Genomic DNA, 11,656 nt, shown 5'->3' with positions numbered 1-11,656 from the left:
CTCGGGGTTGGGCTGGGCATCGGTCAGCGGGTGGTGAGCAATTGCATTGTGCATCACTTGTTTGTACATATTATTATTATTATCATTATTATTTTCTATCTTAATAAACTGTCTTTATCTCAACTCACAGGCTTCACTTTCCCGTTTCTCTCCCCCATCCCAGAGAGGGAGGGGGGAGGGTGAGCGAACGGCTGTGTGGTGTTTAGCTGCCAGCCGGGTTAAACCACAACAGCTCTTTTGGCGCCCAACGTGGGGCACGAAGGGTTGAGATAACGACAGATCCAATCAGAATGTTGATTGCTTTAATATCAAGTCTGCTGTGCCTGTATTCCAAACTGAGTTTTATAGCACGTTACTTTCTGTATGTGATCCCTATCTCCCATACAGGAAAGGAGCACCTCCCATGTTCCCTGATTGCTTAGGCAGGCTGTCCTTCTTGCAGCACTGAAATGGTTTGATGGGAGACATGCTGGTGAGCATGGGCTGGTGGGGCTGTGGTGCCTGGCTCTAACACCAGATTGCTTGAGGAGAGGGGTCCTGCCCCTCACTGGCACCAGTCGAGTTGTGTGGTAAAGGGGTGGCGTAGCACCAGGCAAGCCTGGCATGATGCTAATCCATCTGTCATGCAGGGACAAAGCTCCTGGACAGCAGGAGTGTGATGAGGCCATTGATGTCCTGAAGAGGTGTATGCGGGAGGTAGACCAGGCCCCCCTTGAAGCCATCAGCCAGCAGCTGGCCCCTCGAGAAGGCATCTCCCAGGAGGTAAGTGGGGGGCAGCATCCTTTTCTGGAGCCCCTGCTGGCTTCCTCCGCTTTCACACAGGGCTTTGGCAACCCTCCTTGGGTCTTTAGTAGGAGGCCTGCATCCATCCAGCCAAGTGCAGCCTTGTTCCAAGCTTTGTGTCCCTGCTGCATGTCCGTCTCAGTGAAACAGAGCAGGGCTGTGCTGCACCTGGGAAGGGCTGTCTGGTCACACAGCCCTTAGAGCTAGAGCTTGTTCAGCAATGAAATCAGCACTTTGGAGCCCTGCTTAATGGGGGCAAGTTAACTCCTCTCTAGCAGAGCTCAGCGAGGCCAGCCTTGCTGCAGCCTCATGCCATGTGCTCTCTTTGCAACAGGCTTTACACAACCAGATGATCACAGCTGTGCAGGAGATCAACAACCTGATTGAGCCCGTGGCCAGCGCAGCGCGGGCTGAGGCCTCGCAGCTAGGACACAAGGTAATGGGAGGGGAGGGATGGGGAGAGGGTGTTCAGGCACCAGGTATATGGAGGAGTCCACATCAGGAGGAGAGGTTCTGACCAGCCTGTGCTAGGAGCTGCTGGTACTGACACTGCTCTTCCCTAGGTGTCCCAGATGGCTCAGTACTTTGAGCCGCTCATTTTGGCAGCTATCGGTGCTGCCTCCAAGACACCCAACCACCAGCAGCAGATGAACCTCCTGGACCAGACCAAAACGCTGGCTGAATCTGCCCTGCAGATGTTGTACACCGCCAAGGAGGCTGGTGGGAACCCCAAGGTGAGCAGGAGGTGCATGTGGCGACAGTGTGAGCCTCAGGCATGTGTCACATATCATACATGCGTGCTGGGCACCAAAACCCATAGCAAGTGTCTGGTGTCCCTGCTGGGGGGGCAGCTTCCTTCTCTCACTCCATCTCCTCCTTGCAGCAAGCTGCCCACACACAGGAGGCTCTGGAAGAATCTGTGCAGATGATGAAGGAGGCTGTGGAGGACCTGACCACCACACTGAACGAGGCAGCCAGCACTGCGGGTGTTTTTGGGGGCATGGTGGACTCCATCACCCAGGCCATCAATCAGGTGAGGGGAACACAGAGAGGGCTGGGGCTGAGGGAAAGGAGAAGTCAGAGTCAAACCCTATGTGGGACTTTGTCATTTCTTGTCTTCTTGCCTACACCAAGAAGGAGCTTATAGAGAGTGCGTGCAAGGTCTCTGAGAAGGTGAGCTGCCCCAAGGGTCCCGGAGTAGGTAACAGGAGAAAGGAGGCAGGTGCTGGGAGGAATGCCAGATTGAGCCACGTGCCCTTTGAGCCTCCACCTTGGGTTCTCTTGTTGCCCTGCTGGGCTCTGTCTGCTCTCTTGGCCATGCTTGCCCTGGCACAATTCAGCTGGTGGGGCATGGGATGGGTTCCCTTCCTGGCATCATAACAACTTGTGCTGTGATGGGTAACTGCAATGGCCAGTTGCTACCTGCTGAAGTGCTAGTAATGGCCTGCCAAGGAAGACTGTTCCACACCCTGGTGGCAACCCAGGGCTCTCTAAATCAGCCATTGCAGAGGTGTGTGTAGCATTTGCTGCGTTTCTAGTAAGCCTGCAGCTCATGTTAGGTGATCAATATTCCCAGCACCTTTTGCTAGCACAATGGAAAGCATCCTGCCCATCAGCCAGTCTAAAAAGCACACTGATTAATAACAGACAAAAATGGTTTAAAAAATCCAACTGATAAGGGTAGAGCTGCAATGCTTGCAAGCAAAATTACAAAGGCAAAACAAACAATGGTTCATACTGTCTGGCACCTGTCTGTATGCCCAGGGCCTCCTGTAGATTCTTTCTTTCCAACCTTACTTTCCATCAGGAAACTTACTCTCTTATGAGTGCTTGCCAAAGTGCAGAAATTGAATTTAGCACTTACAGAAGGAATGAGCTGTAGCATTCTGATAAGGTGCTAGCCTTATTTGGAAAGTAGCAGAGTCCAATGTCTCCTGCACCCCCAAGCATGATAGGTATGAGATAAAAATAAATGGAAGCTAAGAAGGGGTGTCCAGACCATACAATTCCTGAGACCCCTCCTTGGACTGATTTGTCCTGGGGAGGTGTCAGAGGTGTGTGGTGGGGATTGCATGAACCTGCTCTGCCTCCCTCAGTCACCCTGCTCGTACCATGCAGGTGTCCCATGTACTGGTAGCCCTGCAGGCTGGAAACCGCGGGACGCAAGCCTGCATCACTGCTGCCAGCGCTGTCTCTGGCATCATCGCTGACCTTGACACCACCATCATGTTTGCCACAGCAGGGACCCTCAATCGGGAGAACTTGGAAACCTTTGCTGACCACAGGTATCAGGGTGGGGGGTACAACACCTTGGCCAGCCCCTGCTCAGCTGAGGATGGGGGGGCAGGCTCTGTCCCACTGTCTTGCATCTTTGTAAGCTGTGGACCAGCTCCAAGGAGACCTGCAAGTTCGGGTCATGCTGGCTGTTTCCCCCTCCAGCTCATACAGATGAAAGGCAGGGAGCAAGGAGCACTTGTGCATGTAGAGGCAGACGCTTGTCTGTCATTCCTTAGCACCTTGTGCACGCACACCTCTGCAGGGCTGCATCCTCTCTGACTCCCTTCTTCTCACCAGGGAGGGCATCTTGAAGACAGCCAAGGCACTGGTGGAGGACACCAAAGTGCTGGTGCAGAACACCACGGCCAACCAAGAGAAGCTAGCCCAGGCTGCCCAGTCCTCCGTGACTACCATCACCCACCTGGCAGAGGTGGTGAAGCTGGGTGCTGCCAGCCTGGGATCTGAAGACCCAGAGACTCAGGTAGGATGGGGTGTCTGGGGTGAACAGAGGCTGCTCATAGCTTGCGTGAAGGGGTTGGAGCTGAGAGTGAAAGGTCATCTGGTGCTCTGGGCTGGACTCTGTGTGTCTTGGAGAACACTGGCTGAGCTTTGTCTGCTAGCAGAACTGGCTGATTTGAACTCCATGTATATGGCATGTTCTGGGGTGCCCTAATTTTCTGCTGCTGGGCCACACCACCTACAGCCTGAGTGTGACCACAGCAAGCCATGACCCTGGTCTTGCTCTTCCCAGGTGGTTCTGATCAGTGCTGTGAAGGATGTGGCCAAGGCACTTGGGGACCTGATCAGTGCCACTAAAGCAGCTGCTGGCAAAGCTGGGGATGACCCTGCTGTCTACCAGCTGAAGAACTCTGCCAAGGTCTGCACTGGGGCGCAATGGGGTGAAGGGAATGGGGCAGGAGAGCTAGAAAAAGCAGGAAGATGCTTCTGTGCCTGTCTGCGGATGGGAGGACAACTGGGAGGCAGTCAGGGCAAAGGGACACATAAAAGGTAGGGCACAACACAAAGTGGGAGATCAAAATGAGGTGGAGTATGGAGAAGGGACAGTTTGGGACCAAACCACAAAGGGAGGGACAGGTGCTGGCAGCGTTCCAGAGCTTTCTTGTGGCTTTTTTCCAGTTCTGTTCTCCCTTCCACAGGTGATGGTCACCAATGTCACTTCCTTGCTGAAGATGGTGAAGGCTGTCGAGGATGAGGCCAGGAAAGGGACGCGGGCACTGGAGGCCACGATAGAGCACATCCACCAAGAGCTGGCGGTGAGTACAGACACAGCATTGTGGCTGGCCTCCTGCCCTCCTGCTGCCCTGCGCCTCACCCCTGACTCTCTATTCTCAGGTCTTCTCTTCCCCAGTGCCTCCTGCCCAGGTCTCGACCCCAGAGGACTTCATCCGAATGACGAAAGGCATCACAATGGCCACGGCCAAAGCTGTGGCCACTGGCAACTCGTGTCGGCAGGAGGATGTCATCGCCATGGCCAATCTGAGCCGCTGTGCCATCGCAGACATGCTGCATGCCTGCAAGGTGCCGCATGGGTGGGCAGGGGACATGGGGCTGGCACGGGTTTGGGGGGACAAGCGGGTGCCCTCCATGAGCCCCAATGTGGAAGGGGAGGTGTCTGGATGCGAATCGCTATCTCTGGGTTCCAGGAGGCTGCCTACCACCCGGAGGTGAGCGCGGACGTGCGGCAGTGGGTGCTGCGCTTTGGCAGGGAATGTGCTGGTGGCTACCTGGAGCTGCTGGAGCATGTGCTGGTGGTGAGTGTCCCCAGCCCCATTCCCATGGTTTGCTGAGGCCGCCTGTAGATACCGGGGTGCTCCCCAGATCCCCAACTTCTATAGGCTCTGCAACTCTTCCCTCTGAGGTCTTTTAGTGTGCTCCCCCTTACTGCCTGTCCCTGAAGCACCCAAGGTGAGCCCTGCCATGGGGCTGAGCACAGGGGAGGAGGTAACGTGCGTTGGCCACTGGCACTCAGGTCGTGCTGCCTGTGCTTCAGGTTTTGACATAAAGGAGAGACCTGCTGGCTGCCTTGAGACTGCACAGCTATTCATTGCTGCAGTGCTCTGGGCTAGTGCTGCTAAAGTTGCTTTGACCTGAGCTAGACATTTGATGTCAAAATCATCTTGAAAAAGCAGGTGTCAGATTCCTCTCCCCTTCCTTGCCCCTGTACCCTCTGTGTGGCTCACCTCCATCCCCATGATGGTCCCATACAGGAAAGGAGCACCTCCCGTGTTCCCTGATTGCTTAGGCAGGCAAGGTGAGGAGGGATGGGAGGGCTGCCTTACTTACAGAAGCAGATGTCAGAGTGATCAACAAGCTCTGAAGAAAAGTATTTGGGTAACAACAGATGGAGATTAACTGGCCATAAACAGAGGCTGGAAATTCACAACACAGGAACAGAATCCTGAAGCAGCTTCCATTATGAGTAGTGGGAGTGAGAAACTTAGCCAGTGTGAAAACAGAGCTTGTTAAGCTCACACAAGGGTGTGCGAGACAGGCAGTGCCTGCAGTGGCAGAGGTGTTGACTGCAAAGGCCAGCTGCACTCTTTTGATCCAGTCTTCCTCCAGCTTAGTCCTTCCGAGTACTTCAGTTGGCTGCTTTAATTAGCTGTCCTACAAGATCCCATGAAATATTCACTGGAGGTACATCTTAGTAAGCTTATGGCCTCTAGAAAGAGACCATTTAGCAATTTAAAAAAATCTTGTCAGAACAGATGCTAGACTTAATAATACAGCTTTTTGTCCAGACGTGCTCACGAGGGCAAATTGGCCATTGCTGTCAGCTTGGGGGCTCCCTGCCATATGCAACTGCCATGACTTTGCTGGGATGGCCCCACACAAGTCCCAAATAAAGTCAGGAACCCTCCAGACTCTGCAGCACTCTGGTCTGTGAATGCAGGAAGCCAGCACAGGGGTCACATCTATGGGAGGGTAGCAGGTTCCCGGAAGGCAGTGAGCAGAAGGGATGAGGAGGTACTGATGGGGCAGTCTGCAGTGCTGAGCCCTGCCCCACGTTGAGGGATGTAGAAGGGAAGATTATGGACAGGATACTGCCTTACCCCCCAGCAGCAGTGAAGACTGTTGCTGTATGTATGCTGGATCTGTCCCTTTGGGAACCAACGCCTCAGTGTGCAAGCAGGAGTGGTTAGAGTTCAAGAGAGTTATTTGTCTCGTGATGGAAAACTTGGCTCCCAGCAAAAGAGTAAGCCAGCAGCATATTTCACTGGGGAGGGGAAGGAATTTGAACCTACTATGGGGACTTGGTATTTGGTAACAATAGGTCTCCATCACCAAAGCAGAGAAATGCAGGCTGAGAACTGCAGTTAAAGAGTTCAGGGTGGGGAGAAGTGAGGTGCCAAGCAGGATGAGGAGGAGAGCCGCTCTGGGTGCGGGTACCTCCTCCAGCCCTGGGAGCCTCAGGAGCCTGTCCATCAGTAATTATGCAGGGCTGAAGTATGAAGTAGTGATGGTAGCAGGGCCTGGGACCTCCAAGCCTTCCTCCCCACCTCTCCATCTCACCTCCTTCACCCCACCCCATGCACGTCCCCATTGCCTGTGCGTCCCCATTGCTTGCGTGTCTCTGCCAGAGCGTTCACTGCCTTCTTCTCTCTCTTCTTCATCTTCCCCGATCAGCTGGTGAGTAAGGTGACACTTGGTGTGCCTGCCAGTGTCTAACCTCAGCATGAGCAGTGTGTCCGTGTGCCCAGCCGGGCGCTGGGGTGGCACTGTGCCTACATGGTTTGGGGCAGGATCCCGCCGTCTGTGCCTGTACTCACCCCTGCTCAAGCTGATGTGTGGCCTCCGGTGTGCTGTGGTGTGTGCATGCCTGCCCTCCATCCCAGCTGCAGAGGGGATCTTCCGGGAAGGGGACATGTGTCCCTGCAGGGGCTGGGACCTGGCTCCAGGGTCCTTCCATGCCCAGCTTGTGTTTGCAGATGAATCTCGGAAAGGGGAACGGTGAGGGGGGATGGCTTTCTGGAGCTTGAAGTGCTTTGAGGGGGGGAGAAAAGGAGATCCTGGGGGGCAGCTGCTGAGTGCTGGAAGGACCCTGACTTGAACTGAGGACCTTGGTGCTGCAAGATGTCCCAGAAGCCGTGGACTGAACAGTGCCAAGGAAAAGGAAAAGATCGTCCTGTCCCCACACAGGAGACCAGCCAGCGTCGCTGAGACAGGATGGCAAACAGTGACCAGTACATACTCACAGGGGGTGGGGGGTTCCTGCTCTCTTTCTGTGGGGGGAGCGCCTCAAATGGACTTACGGGGTCCCCTTGTTTTGCAGTGGCACCAGCAGCAGCCTGAAATGGGTGGCTGCTGGTGCCACGGACCCTAGGTGGGACTGGTGGCATTTTTTCAGGCAGACAAATTCTGGGGGCGAGGGGCAAAACAGGGTCAGAAGGAGCTGCCAGGTAGGGTCCACCCTCTGCTTCGTGAGCTCTGTAAGGTGCTTAGGCCTGCTCCTTTCCCCCAGATCCTGCAGAAGCCGACCCACGAGCTGAAGCAGCAGCTGTCCAGGTACTCCAAGCGGGTGGCCAGCTCTGTCACTGAGCTCATCCAAGCAGCTGAAGCCATGAAAGGTGAGTTCCATGGCTCTGTCCACCTCCGGGACAGCATCTAGGGCTGGGATTAGAGCCTGGGGCTCAGCAGCTGATGGGAGGAGGTAGGGTGGGTCAGAAATTAAGCCGTATGTAGCTTTAACCTGTTTTGGTTTCTGTCTTCTCTAGGGATGGAGTGGGTTGACCCAGAAGATCCCACGGTCATCGCTGAGAATGAGCTGCTAGGGGCAGCGGCTGCCATTGAGGCTGCAGCTAAGAAGCTGGAGCAGCTGAAGCCAAGGTCCAAGACTAAGGTAGCACGGGGTGCTGAGCCCCACCTGAACCCCCTCTGGGGCAGCCCCTTCCCTCCTGGGTCCCACAGCCATCACTCCTGTCCCCAGCTCTATGTGTGCCCCTCTCAGCCCCCTGCCACCTTCCTGGCAGCCCCATGTAGGACTCACGCTCCTGTTTTTGTGTACAGCAAGCACATGAGAGCCTGGACTTTGAGGAGCAGATCCTGGAAGCTGCCAAATCTATTGCGGCAGCTATGAGTGCCCTGGTGAAGGCAGCCTCAGCAGCCCAGTGATAATTAGTGGCCCAAGGAAAGGTAAGGCTGGGAGGGGGAAAGAAAGGAGCAGCATGTGAGTCAGTGCCAAAGCACTGCGTGCACGGTTTGTGGGGTCCTGGGCTGACCCCTTGGAGGTGGGCTTGCTCAGAGACATTGAGGTGAAGGTGGGTGGGATGTTCTAGCAGGGACCCTGGGGCTGGAGTTGGCAAGATGCAGAGCTTTCACAGAACAGGCAGGTGGATCTAGGGCTGTGGTGGGCTCCCTCCCTTCTCCAGTGGCTGCCTGCAGCCCTCGTGCTTCACTAGTCCTCTCCTGCCTCACAGGTGGGAGCCATCCCAGCCAACGCAGTGGATGATGGGCAGTGGTCCCAGGGACTCATTTCAGCCGTGAGTATCAAGGTCGCATAGTGCCTGTGGGGCAGTGGACATCTCCCTTTGTTCCTGCTCTGAAAAGGAGGTTGCACTGCCCTTGTGCTTCTCCTCCATGGAGGAGGCATCCCCACTGCTTGCTCCCTCTCCCACCAGCTGGGATATGGCATGGAAACTGATTGATTGTCCCCGTCCCAAGTCCTATGTCCTCCCTGGGACCTTCTCCTGGGAGGCTCCCACACCCCTCTGACACTCTCTCTTGCTGTAGGCACGCATGGTGGCTGCTGCTACCAACAACCTGTGTGAAGCCGCCAACGCGGCAGTGCAGGGCCATGCCAGTGAGGAGAAGCTCATCTCATCAGCCAAGCAGGTGGCTGCCTCCACAGCACAGCTCCTGGTGGCCTGCAAGGTGAAGGCTGACCATGACTCGGAGGCCATGAAGAGGCTCCAGGTGAGTCCCAGGCTGCCCTTGAGCCCTAGCTGCCTCCTCCAGGCTCCTGAACACCTATGTGGGTGCTTGAAGGGTGGGTGGTGGTGAGAGGGGGCATGTGGGACCGTGGGATGAGGCCATGGCACAGAGGAAGCATCTCCACAAGGTTGTGCTCCCTGCCTGCATACTGTCAGTGGTTCACTTGGATGCAGGCTCCATGTAGCTTGGACTGCATGCGTGCATAATTCTGGGCTCCTGTCCACCAGGCTGGGGTTGCTGAGCCGGGGGCATTCAGGGCTGATGGTCTGGCTTGGGAATGCCTGAAATGTGTTCACTGAATCCCTGGCATTAATGTCTGGGGACATGTTTTGACATAGGAGATTAACCCTCCGTGGCCATGGCATGGAGGTTAATGCCCACATGCTGGGGGTTAACACAAGGATCCCAGTGGGACCTTGGGGGTAGCACCTCAGGGCAAAGGCTGGGACAGGTCAGCCAGGCTGCCCTGAAACCCCTGCCCTGCTGCTCAGAAGGGAGCAGAGTGAGGGAAGCACCACAGGAGACTGACTGGGAGCAGCAGTGCCTGAAATGGTCATGAGCAGCGCTGCTGGCAGCAAGCCATCCTCAGGGAGCTCTGCCTGCAGCTCCCACCTCATCCGGCCACCTCTCCTGCCCTGCTGGGACAGGGCTTCCCCTGCCAAGGCAGCAGTTGTGCCCCAGGCTTAGGATGCTGTTCCCCCACCTCTTTCCCACTCCAGGCTGCCGGCAACGCCGTGAAGAGAGCATCAGATAATCTGGTGAAGGCAGCGCAGAAGGCAGCTGCCTTTCAGGACCACGATGAGACTGTGGTGGTGAAGGAGAAGATGGTGGGGGGAATTGCACAGGTGAGGAGTGGGGCTGCTCCAGTGGGGCAGGGGGAGCTCTGGCTGCCACCACTACAGCCATGTCCTACCATCCACCAACACAGAGTACATCCCCAAAGAGCCTCAAAACAATGCTGCAGACAGGGAAATGGCACCCATCCCACCCAGCTGGGCTTTGCAGTCTTCCTGCTGCTTGTAGCTGCGGGCACAGCCAGTGAACATGCTCGTCCTGATGTCCTAACAGTGTCCTAACACCCTGCCTTCTCAGTGTGACACCTGTGCCATCCCAGTGTCCAGGGTGCGTGCGAAGGGCAGAGCATTGCATAAGGGATGGGTGCAGCCCAGTGTGGGGTGGCACAGGTTCCATCTCTGCCTCCTGGATGTGAGACCTGCCTGCAGGGCGCATTGCGCTCTCCCACGTCTCCCAAGGAGCATGGTCTGGGATGCAGGGACTGCTCTGGGACCATGAGATGGGAGGGGATGGGAGGGCGCAGAGCAAGGTGTGCTCCGTCCATCACTGCCATGGGCTGCTGAGACATCTCACTGCATTCCCTTGGCAGATCATTGCAGCCCAGGAGGAGATGCTGCGCAAGGAGCGGGAGCTGGAGGAGGCGCGCAAGAAGCTGGCTATGATCCGGCAGCAGCAGTACAAGTTCCTGCCCTCCGAGCTGCAGGAGGAGGAGCAGAACTGAGCCCCACGCCACCGCTCTGTGCCCAGGCAGAGCCCTTCTGCCATTCACTGCACAGACTGCTGCCGACAGCTCCTATTTAAGACACCCCACCTCGAGCAACGCCGGGCTGCCTCGGGTAGACCAGAGCCCTGCCTGCACCGGCGCACCAGGACTAACCCAGACACCATGCAGCACTGCCCTGAGCAGGTACCACACCAGCATCTCCGCTTCGCCACCCAGCCTGCCTTCCCATACACCCGCGCCAGGGCCCAACCAGCACCCCTGTAGGGGGCTGCTAGGAGTGGGAGCCTGTCCTGGACCGGCTCAGGGTGCCCCCGCTGCCAGCCCCAGTTGAGGGGACATAGGGCTCCCTCCTGTGGTGGGGTCTGGCCCTCCAGACCTTTCAGAATTTTTCTTGTGCCTTTGTCATTCCTTCTCTTGCTCCTTTCTTCTCCCTCCTCCAGGCAGGAGAGGGGGAGGCTGGTGTCTTGCCCTATCTTATACACTGCTCTGCACCTTCCTTTGCTACGCTCTTGCACAGAGCTGCCTTTCACCTCTGTTGCCTTACTGCTGGCTGAATCGACCACCCTTCTTCCTCTGCAGCATCCCCAGGAGGCACTGAGCCACCCCAGAGCATCCTCTCCAGCCTGGGCTTCTCGCTGGAGGACCGGGCTCACCACCGCAGTGCCTCTGCTCAGGGCTGGTGCAAGATGGCTTCGCCCTAGAGCTGCTCTCCCCCACCTTGTCCGCTTTTCCAGGGACCCTGCCTCTCTGCCCTCTTCCTTCTCTTTCCCAAGTGCCTGCATTGTTTTCCAAGATTTTTCAGTATTTTTATAACTTCTAAATTTCTGTAGTATTGAGCCTGCAGCTTTCAAAGTTAATTTATCTCCTTGTTCACATCATCCCCACTAACTGCCTGCAGCCCAGCGCCTGCCCAGTGGCCCGGAACTCCTCACCCCTCCACGGCTCCAGGACCCCATCCCTCCCCTTGCACTTGCTGAGGCTTCTCTCACTATTTTGATACTTTAAGCATCCCCTATTACACATAGAAGGAAGCCAGCTCTCCCTGAGGCTCTAGGGTGCGGTAGGGGGATGCGGATGGCTCCTTGGAAAGATGCCTTCATCAATAAAAAAGGATTTCCTGCTTTC

At 56.2% G+C, this 11,656-nt stretch overlaps 1 protein-coding gene across 1 annotated transcript; it reads left to right on the top strand.

The window, feature by feature from the left end:
• The first annotated feature begins 458 nt into the window (after positions 1-458).
• On the top strand, positions 459-11,656 carry LOC118158704 (talin-1-like). Its single transcript, XM_035313374.1, is given in 18 exon segments — positions 459-762; positions 1,118-1,219; positions 1,347-1,517; positions 1,667-1,816; positions 1,858-1,956; positions 2,902-3,068; positions 3,358-3,541; positions 3,812-3,937; positions 4,218-4,334; positions 4,414-4,599; positions 4,725-4,832; positions 7,544-7,649; positions 7,797-7,921; positions 8,089-8,214; positions 8,499-8,561; positions 8,812-8,994; positions 9,732-9,857; positions 10,397-11,656. Coding segments are annotated over 18 exon segments (2,430 nt in total). The 5' UTR covers positions 459-603; the 3' UTR covers positions 10,529-11,656.

The sequence above is a fragment of the Oxyura jamaicensis genome (assembly GCF_011077185.1).
Source record: "Oxyura jamaicensis isolate SHBP4307 breed ruddy duck chromosome Z unlocalized genomic scaffold, BPBGC_Ojam_1.0 oxyZ_random_OJ71222, whole genome shotgun sequence".
Taxonomy (NCBI): domain Eukaryota; kingdom Metazoa; phylum Chordata; class Aves; order Anseriformes; family Anatidae; genus Oxyura; species Oxyura jamaicensis.
The sequence above is the reverse complement of the archived record's forward strand: the minus strand, read 5'-3'. Positions and strand labels throughout refer to the sequence as shown.